Source organism: Chinchilla lanigera, unplaced genomic scaffold (genome assembly GCF_000276665.1).
Source record: "Chinchilla lanigera isolate Chin_1 unplaced genomic scaffold, ChiLan1.0 scaffold00060, whole genome shotgun sequence".
In the NCBI taxonomy this organism is placed as follows: Eukaryota; Metazoa; Chordata; class Mammalia; order Rodentia; family Chinchillidae; genus Chinchilla; species Chinchilla lanigera.
In genome coordinates this window covers 4,863,626-4,890,450 of record NW_004955461.1, presented here as the reverse complement: position 1 = coordinate 4,890,450, position 26,825 = coordinate 4,863,626, and the positions used below count along the sequence as shown (strand labels likewise).

General features: G+C 42.8%; 1 protein-coding gene across 1 annotated transcript in view; it reads left to right on the top strand.

Moving 5' to 3' along the window:
- Positions 1-26,825, top strand: part of Asap1 (ArfGAP with SH3 domain, ankyrin repeat and PH domain 1) — a gene marked incomplete at its 5' end in the record, with an annotated part of 270,321 nt that overhangs the window by 193,098 nt on the left and 50,398 nt on the right. The window contains 3 exon segments of the mRNA XM_013521324.1: positions 4,066-4,135; positions 18,529-18,616; positions 20,860-20,908. Of these exon segments, the coding sequence (XP_013376778.1) occupies positions 4,066-4,135; positions 18,529-18,616; positions 20,860-20,908 (207 nt within the window).

Below are 26,825 nucleotides of genomic sequence, written 5' to 3'. Positions count from 1 at the left end.
CTCAAATTTCTAGGATCATTGTCTGGTTTTTGGTTTTGTTTTCTGTTTGTTTTTTGCTCATCATTCTATTCATGCATTCAAAAAATATCTTTGGATAATCCTGTATGTCTCAGATTCACTTTTCAAGCTAGTGAGAATACAGTATTAAATGAAGTCCTTACATTTACAAAGCTCATATTCTAAAGGAGGAAACACAAAAAAATGAGTACCTATTTGGAAAGTCAGGTGGCAGTTAGTACTGTAGAAAAGGATGAAGCAAACAAGAGGTGCGGGGAGTGTGGGAGATGGAAGAGGATTGTTGCTGTCACCAGGTCAGGGAGACTTCTCTGAGATGACTTGGGAGCCCAGACCTGAAGGAAGTTAAGGTGCAGCCTACACAGTAGCCAGGAGAAGAGGGAGTGTCCAGGAGCATGCTTCTCATTGTGGTAGATAGTGAGGAGTACAGCATCAATGCACTAGAGCAAACCAAGTGGTCATAGGACATGAGGTCCAAGCCAGGGAGCTTTGGAGCTCCTGAGCGAGATGAGAGGTATGGAAGCGTTTTGAGCAGGGGAGTGACGTGATTTGGTTTTGGAAGATTCTCTCTGGCCACCATTCTAAGAAAGACTTACAATGTAGGCTTTAAGAGCAGAAGATAGATCAGAGGAGGCTGCTGCAGAAATAAGGGAGAGGTGATGGCAGGCTCAGAGGAGTAGGAGTAGAAGTGGTGAAAAGAGGTCAAATTCTGAATAACGGAGGGAGGGCTGACTTGATGTGCTGATCTGGGTGTGAACAAAGAAGAGCACCCTCATCACATGGCATAGTGCCTGGCACATTGTAGAATTAGTTAAGTAAGTCCTGCTGAAAAGTAAAAGAAATGACACATCAACCACCAAAATCACAGGTTTAACATGTTCACAATGGGGCCATTTGAGCATGACTATCCCATCGAGCAGCCTGTACCACCCACTGGGAAGGGTGCCCCAGGCTGCCCATCAGGCAGTCATGCATGTACCACCAGTAGTTCAAGCCAGTGGGAACTGGCACGGTGACGGAATTATAAGCCAAGCTGCATGGGCTGAGTGTGCATATATCAGGAACTCCACAGTGTGTCCTGCTGGAAAGTCTCAGTCTAAGCACCCCATCCTTTCCTGACCATCAGCGGGCATCTCTTAGAAATGCACTGCCCCGTGGTTCTCCCACAGACCGAAAGTGTGTTCTGTTGTAAGTGTGTACTATTACATATCCTTTGAAACAGAAGTATAATCATATTTTTTAACACTGCCACCTGAAGTATAATTTTCTTGAACATAAAATCTTCTGTTTCTAAGGGGTGACATCTGCATGCCCAAGACAGTCACAGTCCTTTCCCATGTTTAGTTCAGACCCTAAGGTCAGTGCTTGCGATCATCTGCTATGCCTGGCCTGCCATTCTGTCAGTACCTCTTGCTCATCTCTTTTCATGACTTTCAGAGTTTGAGAAACTCGGCTGAGATCATACAGGGAGTAAGTGTGAGAGCCCAAATTTGAACCTAGCTGTTCTGATTTACTGTCAGGCATCTGTCTCACAGTTCAAAGGACCCACCACTGCTGATCGTGAGCCTTGGCACATTTGAGACAGACCGGCGCAAACTTGCCCCAAGTTTCTTCTATTTAGTCTGTTCCTCCTTCATGCGCTCATTTCATACACATAAATCCCTGTGAAATCTGAAGCAGTCTGTGAGATGATGGAAGGTAAAAGCTAAGTGTGGTGTGGCCTTGACTCTCACCCTGCCTGCAATCTGTTAGCAAAAGATAAGGAAAGAGGTTTTGGAAGTCAGACTTCCTAATAACACTGCACAGGCAGCAAAGATGAATAATGATAACTCAGGGTTGCTGTGATTGTTTCTGTGAATGAAAAAAATACTAAAACGCCTATACACGAAGACAGACTCACTTGCTAAAGATAACTGCTGATGACAGGCGATTTTTCTCCTAAAGACATTTGCAATAGGAATCTGATCCAAATTTTGAAATATTCTTTATTACTTAAGAATTGTTAAACATTTTGAGAACTGGTTTTAAATTGTTTAGATAATTCTTAAAACTTTAAGTACCAAAGACTTTTATTGAAAGACAAAGGACCAATTACATATATTTTTTTTTTCAAAGTAATCCAAGAAAATGGGCACTGTTACCTTCATGATATGTTTAAGGCACATAAGTCTCCAAGAGTTTAGGTAACATGAGCAGTTATGGCTTTGCTAGGAGTTTGCTAGAGTGAGGACCAAAGCCTAAGTGATCCAGCCTCAGAGTTGGTATTTACTTAGTTGTACAAGGCCACTGTCCAATTTTTTAGAAAAAGACTGTCCAAGTGTTTACAAAAATCAGATGCTGCTGCTTCCCGGGGAATATCTTGGAATTCCGTAAGATATGGTGGGCTCTTCGAACGTATTTGAAGAATATCTTGTTATTATGCTCTGTCCTTTGGCAATCTTCAGGTACTTCATTAGCAATCTCTGTTAAAAAGATTTTGTGTTACTTTCTTTGATTTTATTAGCTGACAAAGAGAATATGGGTCTTTGTTTATTTGGTGTTTCCTTAATACACGTGAGTAGAAAAACCTAATGAATAAAGGCTTAAATAAATAAAATGATAAACTGAGAGGAACACTTTCTTCAAGGTTGAATAGTTGTTTGGTTTGATAATTCATTTTAAAATACATTGCTGAAAAGGAATGACACCAATTTTGAATTAGTGTGTACATGGAATAGCTCACCCGTCTTAACAGGGTTTTGTAAGGGTGAGATGCAGAACCACATGCAGAGAGCTGATTATATTAACCAAACAGGTAAAATTATTTGACAGGTAAACATCCCTAGCCAGTACTTACAAAAGAAAATAATGTGATTTAGGTGTAATTTGAGGACAGTTTCTCAATTGGTAGCTCTAAACTACCTCCTCAAGAGACTAGCATTTTGAGTAGAGTATGTTTAGTTTACACCTGCTAAGGTGGTATCAAATTCTCATTTCCTTCTGTGAAGCTGGCTTTAGAACAAACTATGCTTCTAATAGTTGAATGTACAGAAAACAATGTTATCTGTGTTGGTTATAAATTTGTGTTGTGGCAGCTCAGGACAATTTAAGAAGGAAAAGAAAAATTCAAGATACTGTTTTAAAAGCCTGGAAAGGTTAATTGGTTTCCATGACAGTGGGAGGCCTGGCCTGAATTCTCCCAGTCTAAGGAATCCTTATTACCTACCCATTTCTGTTTACCTGGTGGAAGTGGTTCCCAATAGTGTAGCTGCACCTGTTGGTGTCTCTTGCCTCTACCTGAAGCCTCTAAAAAAACTCTTCCTAGTTGAAATTATTTCTGTTTAGCTTTTTCCATCTTCTGGCACGATCAAATCAAACTTTCCAAAGTACATTATCACAGCTGCTTATAAATGCTTTGACCACACTTACTTTCTCATATGATTCTCTTTTCATGGGCTCTGAAACATCATTTTGGCTCTAGAAGACCTCAAAATGGAGGTGTATGCATCATCAAATACAGTCGCAATACAGTCTTGTGCATTGGACACTATAAACTCCTTTCTCTGTATCCTGAAGCAGCCTTACCTCCACTCCTGGGCTTGCCTCCGCTCCTCTCAGCATGGCTGACTTCTTGATTTTTTTAAAAAATCTATTAATTGTAGAAGTAATCAACTTAATAAAACCTCCTTATAAGATTCATAGATGTAGCTACAAGTTCCTTATAGTACCACCCCTAATAAAGATCTGGGCACCTTCCTGGAAAGGAAGAATTCTACCTGTGTGGTAACTAGGATTCATTTATTTATTCTGCTAGATTTCTGTTGTTTCTATTTCCCATTTTCACTATCAAAATCAGTGCTGTAATGAGCACCTTTTTCCATGCCTACTTGTCTCAAATACCTTCTCCTTGGGATTTTAAAACAACCTGAATATTGTGTTTCATGCAGGTTGGGGGAGGGACAGGATTTTTCTCTTTGGAACTACGGTTTTTGTAATCTTTACTATCACTGTGTGATTACATGCCTCAGAGTGAATCAGACACTGTATAGTTCTGTTTGATTTGCTCCCTAGGATCCGGAAAGTGTGGCAGAGAAGGAAGTGTGCTGTCAAGAATGGGATTCTGACCATCTCACATGCAACTGTAAGTGTGTCTATAATTTTCCCACCTGTTTTTTTATGCTTTATGGCCTCCTTAGGCAGGAAGTAGGTGAGGTGATATAACCAGCACTGAAGTTTTGCCCAGATACCTTTAATGCATGGATATGAGTCAGATCACTTAGGCTATTCTTTTATAAAACTGGTTTTATCTTGTCCTGTGGTACCCATGTAGATATTCCTACATCTCTACTGTGAACTTTTTTGTCTTCTGTCAGACTGATTTGGGTACTGTTTGTTGTTATTCTGAAAAGCTTTTTTCTTCATTATAAAATTGTTGTTTTCTTAATTATAACGATGATAGAAGGTGTTCTTTGCATAGCTCTGTAAGATAGAGAGCAAAACAATAAATATAAAAAGATTTGGTGATGCTGGTAGAGTGCACAGCAGATAAGCAATTTCCATAGTTATCTGTGTGCTAGGCTGAAAATGTCTGACAGTTTGACTTCATGTGTAGACCATTCATTTTAGTCAGATTTGCTGTGCATACCCTTTCTCTGTCTTCTGCTAAAGAGCTCATCTTGTGGATTCGACTGGTTATAGCTGCCTCAGAAGGCATTTTAACAAGTATATAATGGCACTGTCACATTCTGTCAGCTTTTCTTCAGAATCTGCTGTGAGCCAGGCATAGCTCACAGCTATAGCACACCTGTAATCCCAGCAATTGGATAGCTGAAGAAGGATGGTGAGAGTTCGAGGCCAGCCTGGGCTACATACTTAGTTCAAGGCCAGCCTGGGCTACATAGCAAGACCCTGTTTCAAACAACCAGAAGAAAAGAAATCTGCTGTGAAAGCAGTATAGTGTGATGGAAGATCAAATAGTTAATGAAGCTTACTAGTTATATGACCTAAATTTGCTAAAAATAAACATAAAATAAAAAGAGCCATGTGTGGTGCACCCCTGTAATCCCAGCACCTGGGAGGTCGAGGTAGAAGGAGCACTGTGAGTTTGAGGCCAGCCTGAACTACATTTTTTTTAAGAGTCCTCCTCCCTCCTTGTTTCTTTCCTGCCAAAAGACATTATTGTAGTTAAGCCAACTGTTTATATGCATTCTCTAATTAACAAATACCACATTGCCCGCCTGCATTGTTTGGCGACTGAGAATAGCCCATGGCATCTGTCAGAAGTGAGCCAGAATCTCAGCTTTCCTACTTTCTCTGTGACCTTGAGGAAAGTATTTAACTCAAAGATTATGAGGATTAAATGAGGTAACATGCTGGGTGTGAGCACGTGCCTAATGTTATTGCTGTTCCTGTTAGCTCGTGGGATTTCACTCGCAATCCTGAAATTGATTGACAAGCAGTACCCACCCCACCCACCTCACCCTCACAAACACAGGATGTCTAGTCTCCTGCCCTCCTTGCAGCCAGGGAAAAATGGTTCCTTCTCTGACTTCTGTTTCCCTCCCACTGAGCTGTGTTATTCTGTTCTCACTTTCACTGGCGTTAGGCCAGACTCCTTTGCTGCCAGTTACATCACTTGTAATCACATTCCTGCTCCCACAGAAGGTCTCTGTATCCTCTTTAGCTGGCTTTTTCTCACTATAAACACCATTGATTAGTTAGAATTTTAAAACCAAAGCCAGTAGTATCCTGGGAAAATAAAGGGGTTCAGTGATCTTTGAAAAAAGGAAAAGATCCTATGTTCTCAGAAAACTTGGGGCCTTTGTTTAGGGGGCCTTCACACTTGCAAATTCCTCCGGCTGGGAGGACTGCAGTCAGATTTGCAAATTGTGTTTATCAAAGTCAGGAGAACCAAATATCCATTTAGACTGATAGTGTGGGGTCTATTGGCTTGACCATCTGTGCAAGATCTGCTCCAAGAGTTGTCTCCCCAGCTTAACTGCTATAGGGAGAAATGCTTCTTTGAGAATACCTAAAAAGATTTACAGCCTATCCCTAGAAAATTTCATGCACAAATCTGTTGCTTCTTATTATCTATTCAAAGACATAATTTTTTTTTGTTTACTATTCAGAATTATTCCTCAGCACTATGGGAATCAAACTCAGTGGCAATCTCTATTGGAGTTTGCTATTGCAATAAGAATATTAATGCTAACAGCTTCTACCTATGACCCATCCAGTATAAAATGTGTGTGTGTGTGTGTGTGTGTGTGTGTGTGTGTGTGTGAGAGAGAGAGAGAGAGAGAGAGAGAGAGAGAGAGAGAATATGAGAACCTAGGGCCTCATACATGCTAGGGAAACACTGTACCACCGAACTACATATCCAGTTCTACTCATTACATTCTAAACACAATAAAGATGCCTTTGTTTCACACTTCCACATCTGACAGACCCATGGCAAAACTTAGGTATAACAAAAGCTATAGCAGTGCTCGCTTCAGCAGCACTATACTAAAGAGCTGTAGCAATTATTCAGCCATTTTAAATAGATTCCTGTACCTTTTGAGTTTCATTGTGGTAGGCCTGGTACTGGACTTGAAATCTAATGGGTTTAATTTCCTGTTTCCATGCTACTGCTTGGTGTTAGGAGAGAGGCAACGCAAATAACTCTTTCCTTTCTGCCTTATTGTGCTGAAACTTGGCACTGGTCTTTCAGCTGGCTCCCTTAGATCCTGTAAAGGTGGATTGGTGCGTACATTACTGTTCAAATGGGGAGCCAGTCCCTGGAGCAACTTACTCAGCCACTGTCCTGCTCCCAGTGGATTTCTGTGCCTTTGAATTGTTCGCTTTTCCTTTTTCTCTTTTGTAATACTAAAAATGTTACAGTATAAGTAAATACAGTAAATTATAAAGGAAATATTAGAATTCATTTGAACTATTACTTTAGTAATAATCCTGAAAAATAAACTTCAAACGTATAAGCAGCTGTACTCTTCAAAAACTCTTACTCCCTGCATTTTTTAACCCCAGTGTCACATAATGCTCAAATAATAGGTTGAAATAAAAAAAGAGAACCACCATTTATTGAGCATTACAGAGAGTACACTGCATTTAATCTTCAGAATAGCCCTATAAGACAAGTGTCACTACCATCATTTCTCACAAAGCTAGAGATCCTCAGCAGGTAGGAGGTGCTTCTTAGTCATCTTTGAATTTCCCAAGACCTCCACAATTTACAGTACTCTCTGGGTTTTTGAGACAGGGTCTCACTATACAATTTAGGCTGGCCTTGCACTCACAGCAGTCCTTCTATCTCAGCCTCCCAAGTGCTGGGATTGCAAACATGTACCACCACACCTGGCGTCAATTTACCATTACCTCACACATTGCCTGACAGGTAGTTGATGGTCAGAGAATGATGTTTTAAAATGAAACTGCATTTTACAGATGAAGCTCAGAGAGTAAATCCTATGCCCTGGGCCTCACAGTTTGTGAACAGCTGAAGCATTTTTCAAACCCCAGAGCCTGTACTCTTTCTGCCTACCATAGGGTTATCCTCCGATACCATATTGTTGCTAGGTCTTTGAAACTATTATAAATAATACTGTTTGGAATAAAACTGCTGCTCATTAAATTAGTCGTAGGGTCTTAAGGTCGAGAAGGCTGTAAAAACTTCTAAGAAGGGCAGGGAAGTGTGAAGATATTACAAGGCTTTGGGGAATTTATATTTCAATTTGAATCAAGACATCAGGTACAATTTCCCTATGATAAATTTATTGGCACCAAGAAACTTAATAATAATAAAAAAATATTCACACACGATGCCCCTTCGATTCACACTGTGCCTGTAAATTCATACTCACTTGTTTCTCAGTTGGCCAGCATTGAAAGTACTTTAATATCACACAGAAATCCGTCAGAAAGGTCTGGTGCTTTACTCAGAACAGTCAGGAGCCGACTGGGCCAGGTTTTGGAATGCTTTAGATGATGTGTATTCCCCTTGCCAGAGGCTCATTTTAAACAGGAAGACAAAGGGCACAGTCAAAATCTGAGTCTGCTTGCAATTCAACGCACCTTCAGCTTCTTCTTGCGTGTGCCTGCATTACTCTCCTTGTATTCCTCATCCATAAAAAAGCAGGAATAATAGTACCTCTCTTTCAGTGTTGTGAAAATTAAATAAGACGATGCTGTCAAAATGTCATAGAGCCTTTACCCCAGTAAGTACTTAAACTTAATAGTATTGGCATCGTAGTGGGCTGAGGTAGAATTGCAGCTTCCAGACTCCTAGAGCCAGGCTGCATAGGCTTAATTCCATCTCTGACATTGAATCCCTAGTGTAGATTTGCCCTAAAATGAAGCCACTAATAATGCCAAGTTCATAGATAGTTGTAAAGACTAAATGGGTTCATTGATTATAAGCAATTAGAACAGGTTGTGGGGCAGAATTAGTGTTCAATAAGTGTCAGATATTATTACTATTTATCCTCCCTAATGTGTTACTGCTTCCATTTTAAACTGTGGTTTATTGGAATTGGAATTCTTCTATAGTAGTGTTACCTTTACTCCTCATCATACTTTACAAAGCTAGCTTGAGGTACATACTGATAGGTTCCTTCCCGGCCATGAACACAACTTCCTCTTACCCTTCCTGCACTCGAGGGAAGCCCCAGTCAGCTCCTAACACACCACTGAGCCCTCCCCTCAAGCTCCGCCTCTAGCCAGAGTCCTCATAAGCCCCCAGCCTCTTTTGTCTAGCCAGAGGAGTCTGGTATGGCATGCTGCCCTCTCCATGTCTTGAATAAAGGCCTTCTTTCTTTTCTTTGTTTTTTTTCTGCGCTGGAAACCTAACACATACTACCTTTAGAAATATTTTGGTTGGTTTGTTGGTTTGTTCATTGCTATGTAATGCAGGGTGGCCTTGATCACTGCATAACTCAGGTTGACCTCGATCTTGAAGTGATCCTCCTTAAGTCTCCCAAATGCCAGGGTTAAAGACATCTGGCTCCATGTCTGGCCCCCACAGAAACTTAATTTACACCTGCTAGTTAACAGCAGCTCTGTCACCCTCCAGGGAGGCAAGAAGATGTGTGTCTCTCTTTATCCTTGGGCTCTTTAGATCAGTAAACATCTCTCTAGGAATATGGTTTTTCAGTCCTCTTCAGAGCTCCGTAGACCTCATTCAGCTGCCAGGCCTTAAAAAGATGTACTAAAAGTTTGTTAAGGAAGCACAAAGAGGCCTACAAAAGGACCATCCCCTCTATGCAGTGCTTTTAGTAACATGCTTCTGTTATCAGCCTTTGTGGTATTCTGAGGATGTTCTGGACTCCTCTGTTATTCCACAGGTATTTTTTTTTTTGCTATTGTCACTTGAAAAGAATATTTTTCACCCAACAGATTAGAAACCAGCACTGTGAATTCTAAGAGGGAAGTCTTTCTAACCAATTAGACCTAGGCTAAATCTTCCAACAAGCCATAGATTCTTGGATAAGTTACTTAAGCTTTTGTAGCATTACTGTCATAGTTGTAAAATGGGCATAATTTGCTCATTAAAATATTTTGATTGATTCCTTTCTAGGCTGGGCACTGGGCTAGGTACTACAGACAAGTGATAGATCAGTAACCTCTGCCCTCATGAAGCTTGTTGTAAACACAGGATAAGAACTAGCAGGATGCTGTGATGGAAAATGAACAAGCACAGTAGCTGCTTCAGTGTGGTCAGAGGCTTTCCTGAGCGTTTCACACTGAGGCTGCCGAGGAGGATTCCCAGTAGAAGGAGAAGAACAGTTTGAAGTCTAAGGTTGGGTGGCATTTTAAGGAACCCAAGAGAAGCAGTATGGGTAGAATTTGAAAGTTTAAGTAAGACTGTCTTTGATAGCATTCACTATTTGTATCTTTCTGAGGAGACAAACCTGGTGTGGTGGCACATCTCCTGTGATCTCAGCACTCTGAGAAGCTGAGGGAGGAAGAGTGCAAATTCCAGCGCAGCCTGGGCAAATCAGTGAATTAGTGAGACCCTTCTTCAGAATAAAAAATAAAAAGACTGGGGATGGAGCCAGTGTGATGGGTTCATTCCCAATACACACACACACATACACACACACACACACACACACACAAGAATAGAGACGAAAAAATTTAAAGATAAACTTGAACTATTATTTCTTGTGCCAACATTATTTTAATTCTGTATTTGAAGTGTTCCCTTGCCTCTTTGAATAATTTCCTGTTTCATGTCTCTTCTAGCAGCTTGAGGTAGTGCCATTTTTCCTTCACTCAGTCAGCCAGGTCCTCACCCTGCTGCCCTTGGGACATGGATGCCCTCCCACCTCCCTTTTTTCACAAATCAAGTTCATAAAGTATGTGCAGGTCCAAAGGCACTGAAATTGAATCTTCTCCACAATCCTGTTTGTTCTTCCAGTACAGACAGTATTATCTGGAGCGATGATATAAGCAGTACTGTTTCCAAATTCAGGGTCACTGTGGACTCTCCCATGGGCTTTTACCACATTGCAAATGCAGAACTGGAGACAGTAATGTTTATCAGAGGGCTTCCCAAATTTAAATTCTGTAAAACATAAATTTAGAATTTATCTGCTTACACCTTACAGGTTGTTTGTTTCTAAGGATGCGCTCAGCAGGGATTTTTCATTATTTTGAATCCTGATCATGGGTCATCCCTTTTTTGTTATTTGACTCCAAAGGTTACCTATTAGCAGCAGCAGTATAAAGTGTATTTCAGATTAAATCCTTATCAGTTGCATCTGAATGAACCATTAGAAGTGATGGAAGAAAGTGCAGTTAGCCAAATGAACCTCGTGATTATCAGGCCCGATGGCACATTGATCTGGATGAAGTGTTGCTTGCTGGGTCATTCTGATACTCAGCCAGAGTAGAGAACCACTGAGCCGGTTCTTGGTTTTTTTGTCAGTATTATAGAGAGAGAAAAGAAAGGCTACAACCTGGAAACTCACTGCCAGTCACAGTGACATTTATAAAGTTTCTGAATTGGCTTATTCGCCTCATCAGAACCTGGCCAATTTGAAGTCTGATTCTCATGACCTTTCTCTTCATTTTTGTTGCCTGCCCTTTTAATGGCGGAAGCAATACAGTCAGAGCAGTGAGCAGTCTAAGTTTTCCAGGGCTGGTCTCAACATGGAAAGTCTCCAGACTAACTGCATTTTTCAGCCCCCTCTTCTGGTTCTTCTCTTTCTGCCTGGAGTCCCCTCACCCCTTCTGCATGTGCTGTGTCTTCACATCTGGCAGGGCTCCCTCCTCAGGCTTACTTCTGCTGCCCCTCACATTGCCCCTATACTCCTCTGCAGTTTTCATGTGAGACAGGGTCTAGCATTCTCTTCTCTCTTAGTGACTTAATGAGTAAGTCTCCCAGAGGTGGTTGCATTCTAATAATACTGCCTTAATCTAAAGGAAGTTGATAAAAGCAGACTTTTGTATCAGCAAGTGTTACAGTTTGTGTCTGGATGTCTCCCCCAAGCCTCATGCAGTCATGGGGTGGGCTTCTAGGGTTTACGATTGATTCATAGTCCAGTGTTGGGATTACGGGTGTGAGTGCTACACCTGCCCTGGGGTGAGTAGTTTGCATGCAGTATAAGGGAGGGAAAGAGGCTTGCTCTCTGCCTCCTCCTTTTTTGCTCTTGTTGCTTTTTGCTGTTTTCTGCCACTATGAACTGTTGCCCTCTGCCATGTGCCACTCTGCCTTGGAGCCAACCAAGTATGGACTGAAACCTTCACAAACTGTGAGCAAAATAAACCTTTCCTTCCTTAATTTGGGGTGTCAGGTATTTTGTCCCAGCAATGCGAGAAAAGTAACCAAAACAGCATGCTAAACATGAGAGCAGATATGTAGGGAATAATACTGATAAAGCAGGTGGTATTCATTGAACACTGCTGTGGTTTGGATGTGGTTTAACAATATCCCCCACGAGCTGTGTGTTGGAAGTCTGGCTCCCAGCTGGCAGCATCAAGAGGTGGTCAGACCTTGGAAAGGTGAGCTCTCACAGGAATTCTGTTACTGGGCATGTTGCCCTGAGGATGGGGTTGAGGTAGTTCTCACTAGACCCCAAGTGAGTTCTTAGAAGAGCCAATTGTTGTAAAAGAGCAAGGCAAGCCTGGCCCATGAGAGCCTCTCTAACTTCATGTCTCACCACAGTCCCTCCTTCTGGCACCCACTCCTGCCCAGCTGCCATCTGCTAAGAGGTGACTTGGCCAGGGGCCTTTATCGGAGCCAGCACCATGTTGTTTGGACTTTAAGCCTCCAGAGCTGTCAGCTAAATAACCCCTTTCTAATAAGGTGCCTGCCCTTCGGTATTTAATTGTAGTAACAAAGCAGACCAAGATAAGCACTCACTGCATGCTCAACACTTGGCATGTGTTCCCGTTTACTTGTCATGACACCTTTGGGGAGGAGTAGGTGTTGCTGCCATTTTAATGGAAAGAAGTTTGAAAGTCATAAACAGTAAGTGCTAGAGCCAGGTTCGAACCCAGGAACTGAATTCCTGCCCTTCGAAGTTGAACACCAGATGCTTGTCCTCTGTTACCTGAGAAAGTGTGCTTGTGTCAGCAAAGATGGCATAGTTTTCTCTGTGCATGCTGAGAAGACTTGAACTTAGAGGGACTAAGATACTTGCTTTTGGCTACTTCACAGATGCCTGAGCCTCAATTCAAACACAGGTCTGACTGCTTCTGTAAGTGTGGGGTTCTCTCTCCATTCTACTGTGTATCTTATAGTAAGAATAAATTGGCTTCCTAAGTTAACAGGACATTGCATTGCTCTGGACATTTTGAACAGGAGCCTCAATTCCCAAAGTGTGGCTCCATTAAAGCCAGTGTGTTATAGCAGTTTCTCATTTGGCCTTCAGAGCACAGCCAACATTGCAGCCTTATTTCTGGTTTTTGGCAAATCCTCTGGAATGATGAGGGTGTCACAGTGTTAATGAGGGTCCTGGTGGAGGACCTGCCAGGTAAATCACTCCTGCTTTCATGTTGAAGGGAGATTGGGGAAAACTGCTTGTCTTGGTTACTTTTCTCTCGTTGCTGGGACAAAATACCTGATGCCCAAAATTAAGGAAGGAAAGGTTTATTTCACTTACAGTTCGTGGAGGTTTCAGTCCTTACTGGGCAGATTATAAGGCAGAGTGGCACATGGCAGAGAGCTACCGCTCAGGGTGGCAGACAACACCAAAAGCAACAAGCATACACCAGCGAGGAATGGGGGAGGAATGGCCTCAAGCACCCTTTTCCTCTCCCTTACATATGCAAACTATCCACCCCAGGGCAGGTGTAGCTTTCAAACCCAAAATCAAACTCTAAAAGCCTGCCCCATGGCCGCATGAGGCTTTGGGGGGGACATACAGACATAAACCATAACACGGCTGCAAGGAACTTTTTTCATAAATGAAGAAGGGAGGATAAAATTGAAAAGTTAAAATATAAAAGAGGTTACAGAGCAAAACCACAGGCCTCACTGCCAGTGATGGTTCAGGCTTTTAAACCTTGCCTTGGAAGCCCAATACAGACCATGTCATGTCATGTGCTTCTAGTGTGACTGATTCTAACGGAAAAGTGAGAATAAAACCTCATTAAGTTTGAGCACACAAATTAAGAAAGGTGCTGGTTGATTACAGTCTATATGATTGGCTATTAAAAGATAAAAAGACTAAAGAAAATCTTCTTACCAATGTGAAGTTACAAACAAAAGACTTTCATGTGAGAATGAAGTAAGTGTACACAAAACTCTCAGCGCCTGCCGCGCGCGTCGCAGGATGATGATGCCTTCTTGCCAAAGAATGACAGGAGCCTGTTCCACTCTGCTGATACCATGAAATGAGGGTACTTTAAAAACAGGAACATAGGCCATAATTCAAGTGTCTCATCATCAAATTACTGCCTTTCAGACAAATACTGTGCATTGGGAGATTTTTGGTTTACAAGTTCCCGTTGGATAAGGAGGCACAGATTGAAGTGGATACTGTAGAGGGAAAAGTAAATCGAAAAATGCTTCCTGTGCTGACCGAAACCTTATATACTGGCATATAGTGGGCACTCAATAAACATTTGTGGAAATGTCAAAAAGGATGAATAGCACATTCATCAGATGCCATAACAGTGACCTCAGCCCTCCTTCTCACCAGGAGTCCTGTGAAGCTTTTTTTTTTTTTTAACATTGTAGCATTATTTAATGTTACTCCTAGTGTGGGACATAATCTCACAAGTAGGCTCCTTATGGCAAAAGCAGATTTTTCTTAGAAATCGTGCTCCTCAAATATTTCTTTCTTATGCATACACACCTGCCAACTATAAATGAGTCCCATGATTACAGTGGTGGGGAACATTAGGGCCTCCACGGTCATCGACAGTCTACAGCAAAGCAGTTTTAATCACTTGCTTAATCAGCTGCAGTATTTCTCCTCTGGGCTGTTAGAAGGATCACCAAAGAGGTGGGGAGCTCTAGTTGTAGCCGCACATGTCAAGAATGGGTGGGATTTCTCAGCCAGCATATATTCAGTGATCCAGAGCGAAAGGAAGAGGACTTGGGCATTTATGGACAGGAAGAATCAGAAAAGGAAAAACAAAGGTGTTTTTACCTATTTTGTAAGTTTTCCCAGTCAGTGTGACAGGTGGGAGGAGTTTTGTTTTTCAGCTTTGCCTCTTTTTTTTTTTTCCCAACAGGTGAGTTTACTTCACCTTCCTGACCCTGGGTTTCCTCGTTGATGAAATAGGTTCAGTAACAGTACCTAGCTCACAGAGTTACTGCAAGAATTAAATAATGGGCTGGGTGTGGTGGTGCATGCCTGTAATCCCAGCGCTTGGGAAGCTGAGGCAGGAGGATCGCAGTCATTAAGGCCAGCTTGAATGACAGTGAGACCACATGTCAGAAAGCAAAGAAAAAGAAATAATGGAACTTACATAAAATACCTACCTGCTTAGGTGCTCACTAAAAAAAAAAACTTTGATTTTACCCCCTAAATCAAAATATCTTCCAAAAGCCAGGAGTTGTCATGCACTAAATTTTGGGCAGAAGTTGTCTCTGCAGTGGTAGGTGTTTCAGCATGTACCACAGTTTCTTGCCAGTGTTTATTACAGTTACTTATTGCACACCAAATACCTGTGTTCCTCTAGGGCGTAGTAGGTATCTAAGTAAATATTTATTGAGTGAAAACATTTGGAGATGGTCCTGATGATCTGATCAGCTGTTTCTAAGCAAGACCTCCCTCCCAAGGAGCACATGAAAGTACATGGAAGGTGCCTGAACTGTAGTCCTATTTGATAAATATTCAAGTACCTGCTTTATGCCTGGTATATTTTGGGGGTGAAGATAAACATATGCCCTTAGTGCAAACAAAGACAAGAAACAAGGAGGGAGAAGAGCCTGGAAGAAATACAACAGATATGAGAAGCTGGGGGGGTCAGTCAGCTAGAAACCACCCTCTGAGGGCCTGCTGGTGGTGACGGCCCGAAGGAAGTCAGGGCATGTGAGGGCACACAAGCCAAGGCCCTCTGTGGTTCCTGGAGGTTAGGGAGCAGGCTTGGGTTTTCATTCTGATTGAGACAGGAATCATGAACAGCAAGGACTCAATACACTGATATTTCCTAAGTCTTGCCTTTTTTTCCCCCCTGCACTAAAATAATATGAAAGCATTTCCTAAACAATGCCACTATGATGTAGCCCAGGGCAAGTCATCTAGTTTTACTTCAGTCTGCTGAAACCCCAGGAAAGATTACATCTTCTTTAATCAGTATATCTATAATTTAATACTAAAGGTCAAGAAAGTGCTATGAAATTTGGGAAGTTATACAACCATCTGGAATTACTATTATTACTGTAGTGATTTCCATGCTTGTAATGCATGGGTCTTTGGACTTCAGCAAACGTACCACTCCCTTTTCTGATATTCTTGGGCTCATCACTGGGTGTGTCAGCTTCTTAGTCAAAAATTGTGTTCTTGGGGCCAGGGATGCGGCACAGCGCCTACCTTGTACCTGGCAAGCACAAGGTCCTGAGCTTGATTCCCAGTACCCGGCCAAAAAAAATTCTGTTCTTTATTACTAAAACATCACATTTAGGATGATGGATCACTTACCAGATGCCTCACTGGCAGCTCAGCTTGGGGAAGTGCACTGTGTATAGGCAAGAGGTGTCCACATCAAAAGAGGTTCATACTGGTGTGGCTACCATTAGTTCGGTGTTCTTGAAAAACTTCTAAAGGAATAAATATATGTTATCACCATTGAAGTTGTGGGTCAATCATGGAGTGACGTAAACTGTATAGAACCCTTGTCATCACACCTTTCCCAGCAGAATACTTAGAGATAGTCACTGCTTAAAAATGAGAGGTGAGCAGTGCTATTTAATTTGCCAGAAATGCAATTAATAATGAACTGAGTGGCTTTTCTTTTCTTTGCGTTTTTTAAGACTTTCTATCTATGGCTTGGTGTATCGGTAAGAAACAGCCAGAGAATGCTAGATTAGAAAAGAGTAAGAGACCATTGCTTTAGGGCTGGGGATTTATCTCAGTGGTACAGCACCTGCCTGGCAAGCATGAAGTCCTGAGTTTGATTTCTAGTACAAAACAAAACACTGCTTTAAAACTGTGCCACGTTCAAATGTAAATGAACTCAAAATTGTCAAATTTTTTGAGATTTCTTAAGAATCCTGAAACTGCTTATTATGCATAATCAATATAAGCTTGGGAAGTTCTTCTTTATGTCTGGCCCAAATCTTGTACAATTTGAGTGCCTTTCTTTTTGTGTATACAGATGGAAAACAGCTGCCTAGGCTTCCCAATAACAACCTTCATGAACTTGAAGATGGTTGTTAAGTCACCCCCAGCTTTCTTCCTCTGGACTAAGTAATACCTTTAACCCATCTTAAAAGTTTCCATTTCCATTCCCTACCCCTTTAATCATCTCTTGGTCTCCCTAAGCTTTTCTACGTCCTTCTGTAAATGTGGACTCCAAAGTAGAACATAATGTTTTAACAAGTCTCACCATTCACTGGGGTCATTTCCTTCTCAGGCAGTCATATGTCCTTGTCATTCCAATGGGAAATCCAGAAATTTTATCCACATGTGAGAAGATGAGAGTAGGATGAACAGTTCCTTTTACAGTGGACTGGCTACATCTGTGGCTGCAGATGCTAACTTTAGAGTGTGATGCCTTGCAAGCAGGATTGCAGGACTGTTCCAAGACATTGTGGCCTGTGTGCTCCTGCTTCCTGCTCTGGGTTCAGCAGCCAGTTCTGTAGCTCAGGAGTCCTTTCCCAAGTACTGTTTCCTCCTAGGCAAAACTCTCCTGTACTTTACTGCTAGTTCCACTTCTAAATGAATGGCACATGCAACAATCATGAAACCCCTTACAATTTCACTTTTCAAAGGTGGTGTTCTTCCAGGTAGGTATGGGATAAGGGGTATTGTTTTCTGTGTTTAATTTCATCAAAATCACAGAGTGGAAAGAATCTCAAAAATGGTTCAGAGAGCAAAAGAAGATAAACAGAAATTTGTTGTCTAAGGCCCATTATTTAGGAAAGATCCAGGGTCCTGATGAAGCTTACTTTGAGCTTTTGACACTTTTGTTGTTTGAGGCTGTAGTTGGATCATTGATGTGAACTCTCTCTGTCCACATCTCCCCATTGTGGAAATGTGAAGATGTTTAGTGTCATGACCGTCAGCTGAAGAAGGTGTACACATACAACCAGAGAGTTCTATTGTGTACTTCCACAGGCTTCCTCTGTTCAAGCAAAGCCCAGCTCAGGTTCCCACATAGTTCATTAACTTCTATCGGCCCCTATAAGAAGCAGGGATCCTGGCATGAGTATTGTGAGCATGTGACCCTAGACAAGAGCAGGCAGGAGGGCCAGAATGATTACACGGTGAGACTCCTTAAGTTAGCATGACTGTCTACATGCCATAGGGTCTGTTTTATATATGTGATTTAGAGATTTACTGATATCATAGCCTCCCTCTCTCCAGGTACTGGAACTCATTAAGCAATGACCTGGAGGTGGTAATTATCCTCATATTTTGAGGGAAGTAGTGTCACTTTGCATTGCAACCAAAATTCATGGATACTTGGGACATTAGGCTTGGGATAATTGATTAGTGTGATCGTCTGATTTAATGAACGAAATATAGCTCGGCTGCATTCCATAGTAAGATAGTCTGTCTCTCTGTCTTTCTCTTTCTGAGACAGGGTGTCTTTTATAGTTCAAGCTGGGCTTGAACTCACTATGTAGCCCAGACTGGCCTCTAACTCACAGCAGTGTTCTTGCCTCAGCCTCCCAAGTGCTGGGACTACAGGTGTGCAACACCACACCTGACCTGAAGAAAACCTTGAAAGTGCTAACTATGTGCTTGAGTGTGTGTAGATCTGGTGCTTTTTGCCTTAAATGTGGATTAATTCCCAGATGTGTGTCTTCTTCCTTGCTCAAAATGCATTCTTTTTACCACTGACCACTTTGTGAACTGTGTGGTGCTCTGCAGGCATAGAGCCTGCATGTAACTTCTGTTTCTCTTTTTCTAGTCTAACAGGCAGCCAGCCAAGTTGAACCTTCTCACCTGCCAGGTGAAGCCAAATGCTGAGGACAAGAAGTCCTTTGACCTGATATCACGTGAGTCTTTTTTAGAAATCTGTCTTTCTGAATCAAGTTCTGTGGCTTCTGACATCTGCGTGTTTCTTGTGGGAGTATTGAAGTAGCAACTTTTCCAAAGTGGGCTCCTTAGTACTTGCACAGCTTCTTGTTATTCCTGTATGTGCAGCTCTTGAAAGATTCCTCAGAGTGAATCTTTTTCTGCCTGTCTGTCTCTCCTCCTTCCTCTCTCTCCCTCCCACCCTCTCTCTATACCTCCCCCGACCCTTTTTTTGGAAAACAAAGTACTGCTGTTTGCCCAGGCTGGCCTCCAATCCCTGGACTTAAATGATCCTCTTGCCTCAGCCTCCCAAGTACTTGGGCCTAAAATCGTGTGCCACAACACCCAGCTTCGTTTGTTCTCTTCATTTGCATTGAACCCACTTGGACTTTGGAAGACGTGGTGTCAGATCTGAAAATATTTATAAGCTCAGTAGAATCTAGATTTGTGTGTTGAATTGGTGCAGTGCTTAACTGTGAATCTACAACTTTATTCCCTTGGAGATTGATTTCTAAATATATTCACAGTTCTCTTCTAGATCTCCTAAAATACAGTCACTGACATGAGGCCCAGACAGGATCTTTTAAAAGCCCCCAGGTAGCTCTGATGTGCACTGTGGGTGAGAAGCACTGACGTAGACTAGGGAGTGCAGCCATCCACTGTCCATCCAGTATCTGCAAGAGCAGGATCTTTGGAAAAACAGTCTCCTTGCTTTCAAGCAGAATTGCCTTCACACTACATGAACTGATGTTGCTGCCCCCTCCCTTTCTTACTCCCATGTTCACAGTTTGCTTTTCATCCATGACAGGAGCATAACGAGCCACCCACGCCACGACCTGCAGCCTGCCCACTCACAGTGTGTAGCACCAGGCTGCCCCTTGCCTGCCCAGTTCTGTAGATGGACTTGCTGGCCCCAGTACAGGTGAAAGGACATCACCACCTTCTAAGGGATGAGGAGAACAGGGCCAGGGAAGTAGCCCTCACCACTGTCCTGAGGCCCTGCAACACCAACCTTAGGCACTGTTCCTTCTGTACCAGCCGAGCAAGGAGGCCAGCAGCCAAAGGGCATGATCTGTAGAAGCACAAAATACTTTCCTGCCTTGAAATCCTTTTGATGCAGTTGTGTGAGTGGCAGCTCAAATACATTGCTGACCCAAAAGTGTGAATCAGCTCTGAGGCTGTTTTCATAAAGTCTGAGCTGGATTCTGCAGCATCTCTGTGAAGTTCAGATTCCCTGTGGCTTTTACAGCCAAGACATTTCTTGGGTTATTGAGAAGCATGAAATATGAAAAATTGAAATGAATAATACATCTTCAGAAAACCAAGAACTTCTAGACTTGAGAACCTGTCAGTTATACTCATCAGTTATTGAGCATCTATGTGCCAGATGCTTCTTATACATTATCTGATTCCCAGTAATGCCCTGTCAGTTTCCCATTTCATAGAAGAGGACAATGAAGACACAGTTTCAGTGACCTCAAGGCCATGCAGCAGTAAAGCAGGGATTCGGCCAAGGCTCGCGTGTACTTCTGTCCATGTGTTCTCTTCCCTCTCAGAAATGAAGAGCGTGAGTGCCTAGCTAAGAGCAGTCACTGAAGGAAGTACTCAGCACATGTTATTTTGACCTGAATGTGTTAAAGCACCCAGCGGCATGTCCAAGTTAGGCCTCTCCTTCCCCTCCTTGGGTGGCAGAGGTTGATCCTTTCTTCCTGGAAGCCCAATTCAACCAGCGAGCAGACCAAAGCCTGGGCAGGGTTTCAGAGCTCCCCTGCAGGTGGGGCCTCGTGTGGGGAAAGAATTCCTTCACAGAAAACGCAGGCAGTCACGCACTTGTCACTGAGCCCACCTGGGTTGGATGGCACCTCACCCCTTCTCACTGTTCTAAAAGAGGTGCCTCCTATTTGCATGGTCTTTTATTCTAGTGTTTCTCTTGTACTTAAGAAAAATAGTATTGGCAAAGTAAACTGTTCAGCTGCTAAATATAGATGTAAAAAGAAAAAAATGTTAAAGAGGAATAATATTAAATTCCTAACTGTGTGGGTGGCCGCCCCGGGGACTTTTTATTTTCCTCTCAGCTGGAGATTGAACTCAGCCGCATGTGCTCTGCAAGGGCGCTATGACTGCGCTACCTTCCCAGACTTTCTGGGAACTTGTAAAATCTGCATTATGTCTGAAGACACCATACTGTGCCTGGCTTCACTTTTTTTCTTTTTTTATATTTCAGATAACAGAACCTATCACTTTCAGGCAGAAGATGAACAGGATTATGTAGCGTAAGTAGTTTTGAAATCATGTTATAATGCCTTAAACTGAAAAAGCAGGCGTGCTCTTAGTCCTGGTGCCTCTCCATGCTTTTTCCCGCCGTGGGACCTTCACACTTTACTCTTGTCCTTGTCTGCGTGCCCTCCTGTGTGCTCACACACTTGGAGCTGCAAGGCTCATCTCGAGCCTCACTGTTGTTGGTATTATTGCTCCCCGCTCTCTGCCTGTGGCCCTCACACCGCTCTGTGGTGCTCTGTAGACGTCTACAGCTTCTTGAGGACAGCAGTGCCATACTCATCTTTTAATCGTGTCACCTACGTACAAGAGGCGCTTGCTCAATAATCGGTGCTCGAATGAGTGAACCGGACTAGCTGCTGCTGGGCTGTCCTGTGAAGGAGCTTGGCCTTGAAGGAAGATACTGGCAGAGCCTCTCCCTGGGGCAGGTGTGGCATAGTTAAAGGACACCAACTACAGTGGAAAGAACCAGGCTTGGTATCCCATACTGCTAATTGACTGTCCTGGGCTACCCTCCTTCCTGTGGCCTGCCTGGACCTCAAACAGCAGCGGGTGACTACATTCTCAGCAGCTTACATTGGTGTTGAATCCACTTTTCTGTGGACTCAAACTCTTCTTTCTGACAACTATGTGGGACCAAGTGTCATGAACTATTAAAGTTCCTGTCCCATCACTGACACACAGTTGTTATTTTCCTTACTTCTGGAGAGCCATGCAATTCCATTCACACCCATTTTGCCTTCTCTCCTCTCCCTCACGCTCACACCCCTCTGGAGTATTGTACTCTTGCCTCAGCTCAGAGAGAATGCAATGATGGCGAACCTTTTAGAGCTTTCAATGATAACAAACAGCCTTCTGTGGCTCCCATGCCGTAGGTTCATCACCACTGGATGAAGGTGTCAGAAGGAGAACAGAAAATACGGAGAAAGCATGTTCAGTTGGGAGAAATAGCAAAAAAAGAAAGCAAGCTAAAAGAGAAAGGAAGAGCAAGGTCTACTTATCCATTTATCTACTTGATTATTTAATGAATGCCAACTAGATACCAAGAACTGTGCAAGGCACCAAGAGTACAAAATTAAATTAGATAGAGCTCCTGCCCTGGAGGAGACGAGCAATGTGACACAGTGCGCATGCTGACAGAGGAGCCTGTCTGGTGGGGTGCATGCCCTCTTCGTTCTTCAGGTGGTGCTTAAAAAATTCCTAGAGGAAGGTAAGCCCAGGCTGGCTCCAGGAGGCATGAGAAGGTGGCAGATGCTCTGCCCGCCAAGTATGAGGTCTTGACAGCAAGGGAAGCAACAGAATAAAGTCAGAAGAAAGTGGCTGATAGCTTAATACTGTGGGCACAGAGTTGGCAAACCAGACAGCAACTAGGTACCATATGAGAAAGGGCAGTTTCAGGAGGTCTGCCCCACCACCCACAGATTCTGGGCATGCAAAAACTCTCTGACATCCTACTGTGTCAAGTATACCTCCTGCCTTATTTATCTTCATGACTCCAAGCAAGCAGAGTGTTTGTCCTTACTTTGAAAATGAAGAAACAGAGGCAAAGTGTGCCCATGGTCATAGTCCTCAACCCAAGCAGAATTCCAAACCACCTTAGAATACTACTTCCCTATCTCTGTCCCATGCCCTGCTCAAAGCTCTAAGTGAAAGACCAGTGAGCAACTTTTGTGAGGCAGGGGAAACATCCACTGTCTTTGTTCCCTTCTGTCTGAACTCAGGCCTTGACTATCATATTTTCCTTTAGGACTTACAGATAGTTCAGTCCCAGTTTTGTGTGAAGTGAGCACAGGTCCCAGTTTGGTTAGAGGTACTGCTTTCCTGCCTATAGGACTTCCTGCCCTTCAGTAAAAAGGTGGCTTGATCCATCCCGAAATTGTTGCACACGTTGCACATTGAAAGTGCTGGTGCTGATGTGGAGTTTCACTTGATGATATAGAAGGTAATGGTATAGTATATAAGGAAAGCACATACCCTGGAGGAAAGCCTTAGTACTACATTCACTGCCAGTTTTTCACAAAGACAGCTTCACTATACTGTCAGTTTTCTTTCCCGTGTGAAAGTGTCCACTGAAAATCTGGGTATGGTGGTGCATGGCTGTGATTCCTAGCACTTGAGAGGCTGAGACAGGAGGATTGCTGGGAGTTGGAGGCCGGCCTGGGCTACATAGTGAGTTCAAGATCAGCCTGAACTACATAGCAAGACCCTGTTTCAAAAAAGAAAGAACCGGAAAGTATTCAGTGAAATTAAATGAATAAATTTCCTTATCTCCAGGAAGGAGGTAGGCTTAATGTCCAGCAACCTAGCTGCTTGTCTAGGTTTTCTGACTAATGGTTTTTTGCCTTAGGCCAATCATCTGGCCTCATTTTTCTCATCAGTAGGCTGATGAAGTTAGGCAGGTGAGTAGGTGAGGATTTATATCTCACTTGCAGATCTTTTGAGAGTGAAGATAAAAGGTGTGAAGCCTTCCTAGCACTGTGGCAATTTATTATTTTGAAAGTCAGTGACTTTTAAAGTATTAAAATGTAATCATGCACTGTATTGCTTCTTAAACTTTTGGTATACCTGTTCCTTTCAGTTGAGATAAACACTCACATTGCAGTCCAAGCTAGCACTGAACTCATGTAGCCCAGGCTAGCCTTGAACTCAAGATCCTCCTGCCTCAGCCTCCCAAGTGCTGGAAATACAGGCATGCGCCACCACAGCCAGTGCCTGTTTTTTAAAAGCATTTTAAAACTTAAAAAAACATTGTTAGCAAGAGTCACTTTGACTATTGATCCCTTTGAAATGAGGCCATTTCATTTTTAAAAATTTGAAGTACTTTCTCTGGAAAACTGTTCATTTAAATATACATTATTTTTCTGATTATCATGACAAACTCCTCTTTTTAAGGATATGAGCTCCAGCGTAAAGAGGCACATGTGGTATAATTGAAGGAATTCTGAAAAGGGGATCAGCAAAAGTATAATTTCCTCTCAGACTGACAGTCCAGCTGTTGGTAGGACCTTGGGCAAGTCCATATAACTTTTCTAGTTTCCATTTCATCTTCTTAAAGATATTTGAAACCCTAACCTACAGACATGGAGAATTCTGTTTCAAAATTGTAAGTCCTTGGCCATTACAGTCTGAGTCTCTGCCCTCCGTGCATGCGCAGCAGACAGGAGGTCCTCACTCAGAAGCTCCAGAGACTGCTCTAGCTGGGGTGGATGTGTGGGCCCTCCTTGCACGCACCCTGCGCCAAGTGAGTAAGTGCTCCAAGAGCTGCTGGTCCCGCAAATCGAGCCCATGCTTTACTCCCACCACCACGGTTCCCAGCTGAAACTCGCAGAGAGAGCCAGACAGGAGGTCCTCACTCAGAAGCCCCAGGGACTGCTCTCACTGGGGTGCACGTGCCGCCCTGCCCTGCACCGAGTGAACAAGTGCTCCAAGAGCTGCTGGTCCCACAGTTTGAATCCATGCTTTACTACACTGCCACCATTCCCAGCTGAAACTCAAAGAGAGAGCCAGGTATTTCCCATCTACTTCCTGGGGGCAGAGCAGGCAACCCAGGACCCCGCTGCCATTACAGTCTGAGTCTCTGCCCTCTGTGCACCCGCGGCAGACAGGAGGTCCTCACTCAGAAGCCCCGGGGACTGCTCTCACTGGGGTTCGCGTGTGGGCCCTTCCTGCACGCGCCCTGCACCGAGTGAGCAAGTGCTCCAAGAGCTGCTGGTCTAGCTTTTCAAGTCTGTGCTTTACTTGTGCCTGGACCCTCTGGGGGGGTCACAGGCACAGGCAGTCTGATTGCTGTCCATCTAGCCTGCATCTGGTTCCTGAATGTTTCCTGAACTGATTGGAGATACAGAATCAGGTGGTTCACAAACTGTCGACCCTGCAGTTTGTGTCTGGGTTTTTCCTGTACCCTGAACTGCCTGGGGACATAGGTCCACTGGACCGGGATTGTCACACCAGTGCAATGCGAGTCTGGGCCATGCACATGCCCTGAACTGCAAGGGGACGCTGGATCAGACGGTCTGCTGTCAGCTGACACCAATGCCCGCGTCTGAGACCTGGGATAACTAGATACAAATGAACAACTGCCGGAAAGCCCGAGACTAAGTAGTGCTTCTCAGGGGTCACTGAAGGGCAAACCTGACCAACAGGAAAACTAGGGACACTAGTGGCCTTTGCTGTGCAGCCACTGAAGAGGGAAACTGAGCTTTCTGCATCCGGTAGCAAACATGACAAAACGAAGGACTAAAACACAATCCCAGAACTCCACCCCACTCAGAACAAGTCCAGGAGACATCGACATAGGAGAACTTGGTAAACATATGCCTGAGATAGCTGAAATGATTTCAATGGAAGTAAAGAAACAACTCCATAAGGCCATAGAAAAGATGAGATCAGAAATAATCTCTCAGGCAAAAAAAATGAAATGACAATAATAATGAAAGAACTGCTCAAAAAGTCTGAAGAAACATAAAATAGAATAACAAAGGCAATGGAAAGAAGCATTCAATGAAAAATATAGGAAGGACTTAGAACGCATGAACCAGATTCAAAGGGACTTCCAGGAAAACAAAGCTGCCATTGAAAGCTACCAAAACCGCTTGAATGAAGCTGAAGATAGAATCTCAGACTTTGAAGACAGCATGGCAGCTAGCGACCATGAAAGAAAGGATCTCATAAAATCAACAAAGATCCAGGAAAAGTCAATTCAATACCTGCAAGATGAGGCAAAGAGGAATAATGTACGACTTATGTCAAGGAAACAGCAGGAGGCAACACAACTGACATAAAAAGAATATTTGCAGAAATAATAGCGGAAAATTTCCCAAGTATGGAAACAGAACCTGATATACAGGAAAATGAGACGTATAGAACTCCAACCACAACCAAAATAAAACTACACTGAGACATATAATAGTCAAGTTCCCAGATCTCCAGCAAAAGGACAGAATATTAAAAGCTGCTAGAGAAAAGAAACAGATTACCTATAAAGGAAAGCCCATCAGAATCACGGCATACTTCTCAGCACAAACCATCCAATCGAGAAGAGCTTGCAGTGAAATATTACAGGTCCTGAGACAGAACAGCTTCCAACCAAGACTGATGTACCCTGCCAAACTATCCCTCAGATTCAACGGAGAAATAAAATATTTTCACAACAAAGAACAATTGAAGAACTTCATGAGCACCAAGCCAACATTAGAAAGAGTAGTAAAAGATATTCTACACAGAGAAAATTCTGACCACAATTTGAAGAACAATAGAAATGAAACGTCAAGAAGAGCAAGCAATTAAACAGGTAGAAAAAGTAGGACACCAACACAAGTAAATAACATGACAATGATAAATCAACATATACCAATTATAACTATAAATGTAAATGGTCTCAATTCTCCAGTCAAAAGAAACAGACTGGCAGAGTGGATTAAAAAACAAAATCCAATGATATGCTGTATACAGGAAACACATTTCACTCAGAAGGAAATCCATACTCTAAAAGTCAAAGGATAGAAAACAATCCTCCATGCAACAGGAACCCAGAAAAAAGCAGGTGTAGCTATTCTGTTTGCAGACAATGTAAACTTCAAACTGACAATAGTCAAAAGAGATAAAGAAGGTCAGTACATCCTAGTCAGGGGAAAACTGCAAGAGGATGAGATAACAATCATAAACGTGTATGCACCAAATATTGGATCTCCAGATTATATAAGACAAATCTTAACAGGCATGAAAACCCATGTAAGTACTAACAGTGTTGTAACAGGGGACATCAACACCCCATTGACACAAAGAGATAGGTCAACTGGACAAAAAATCAGCAAGAAAATAACAGATCTGAACCAAAGCTGTGAACAAATGGACTTAGTAGATGTCTACAGAGTGTTTCACCCCACAACATCAGAATACACATTTTTCTCAGCA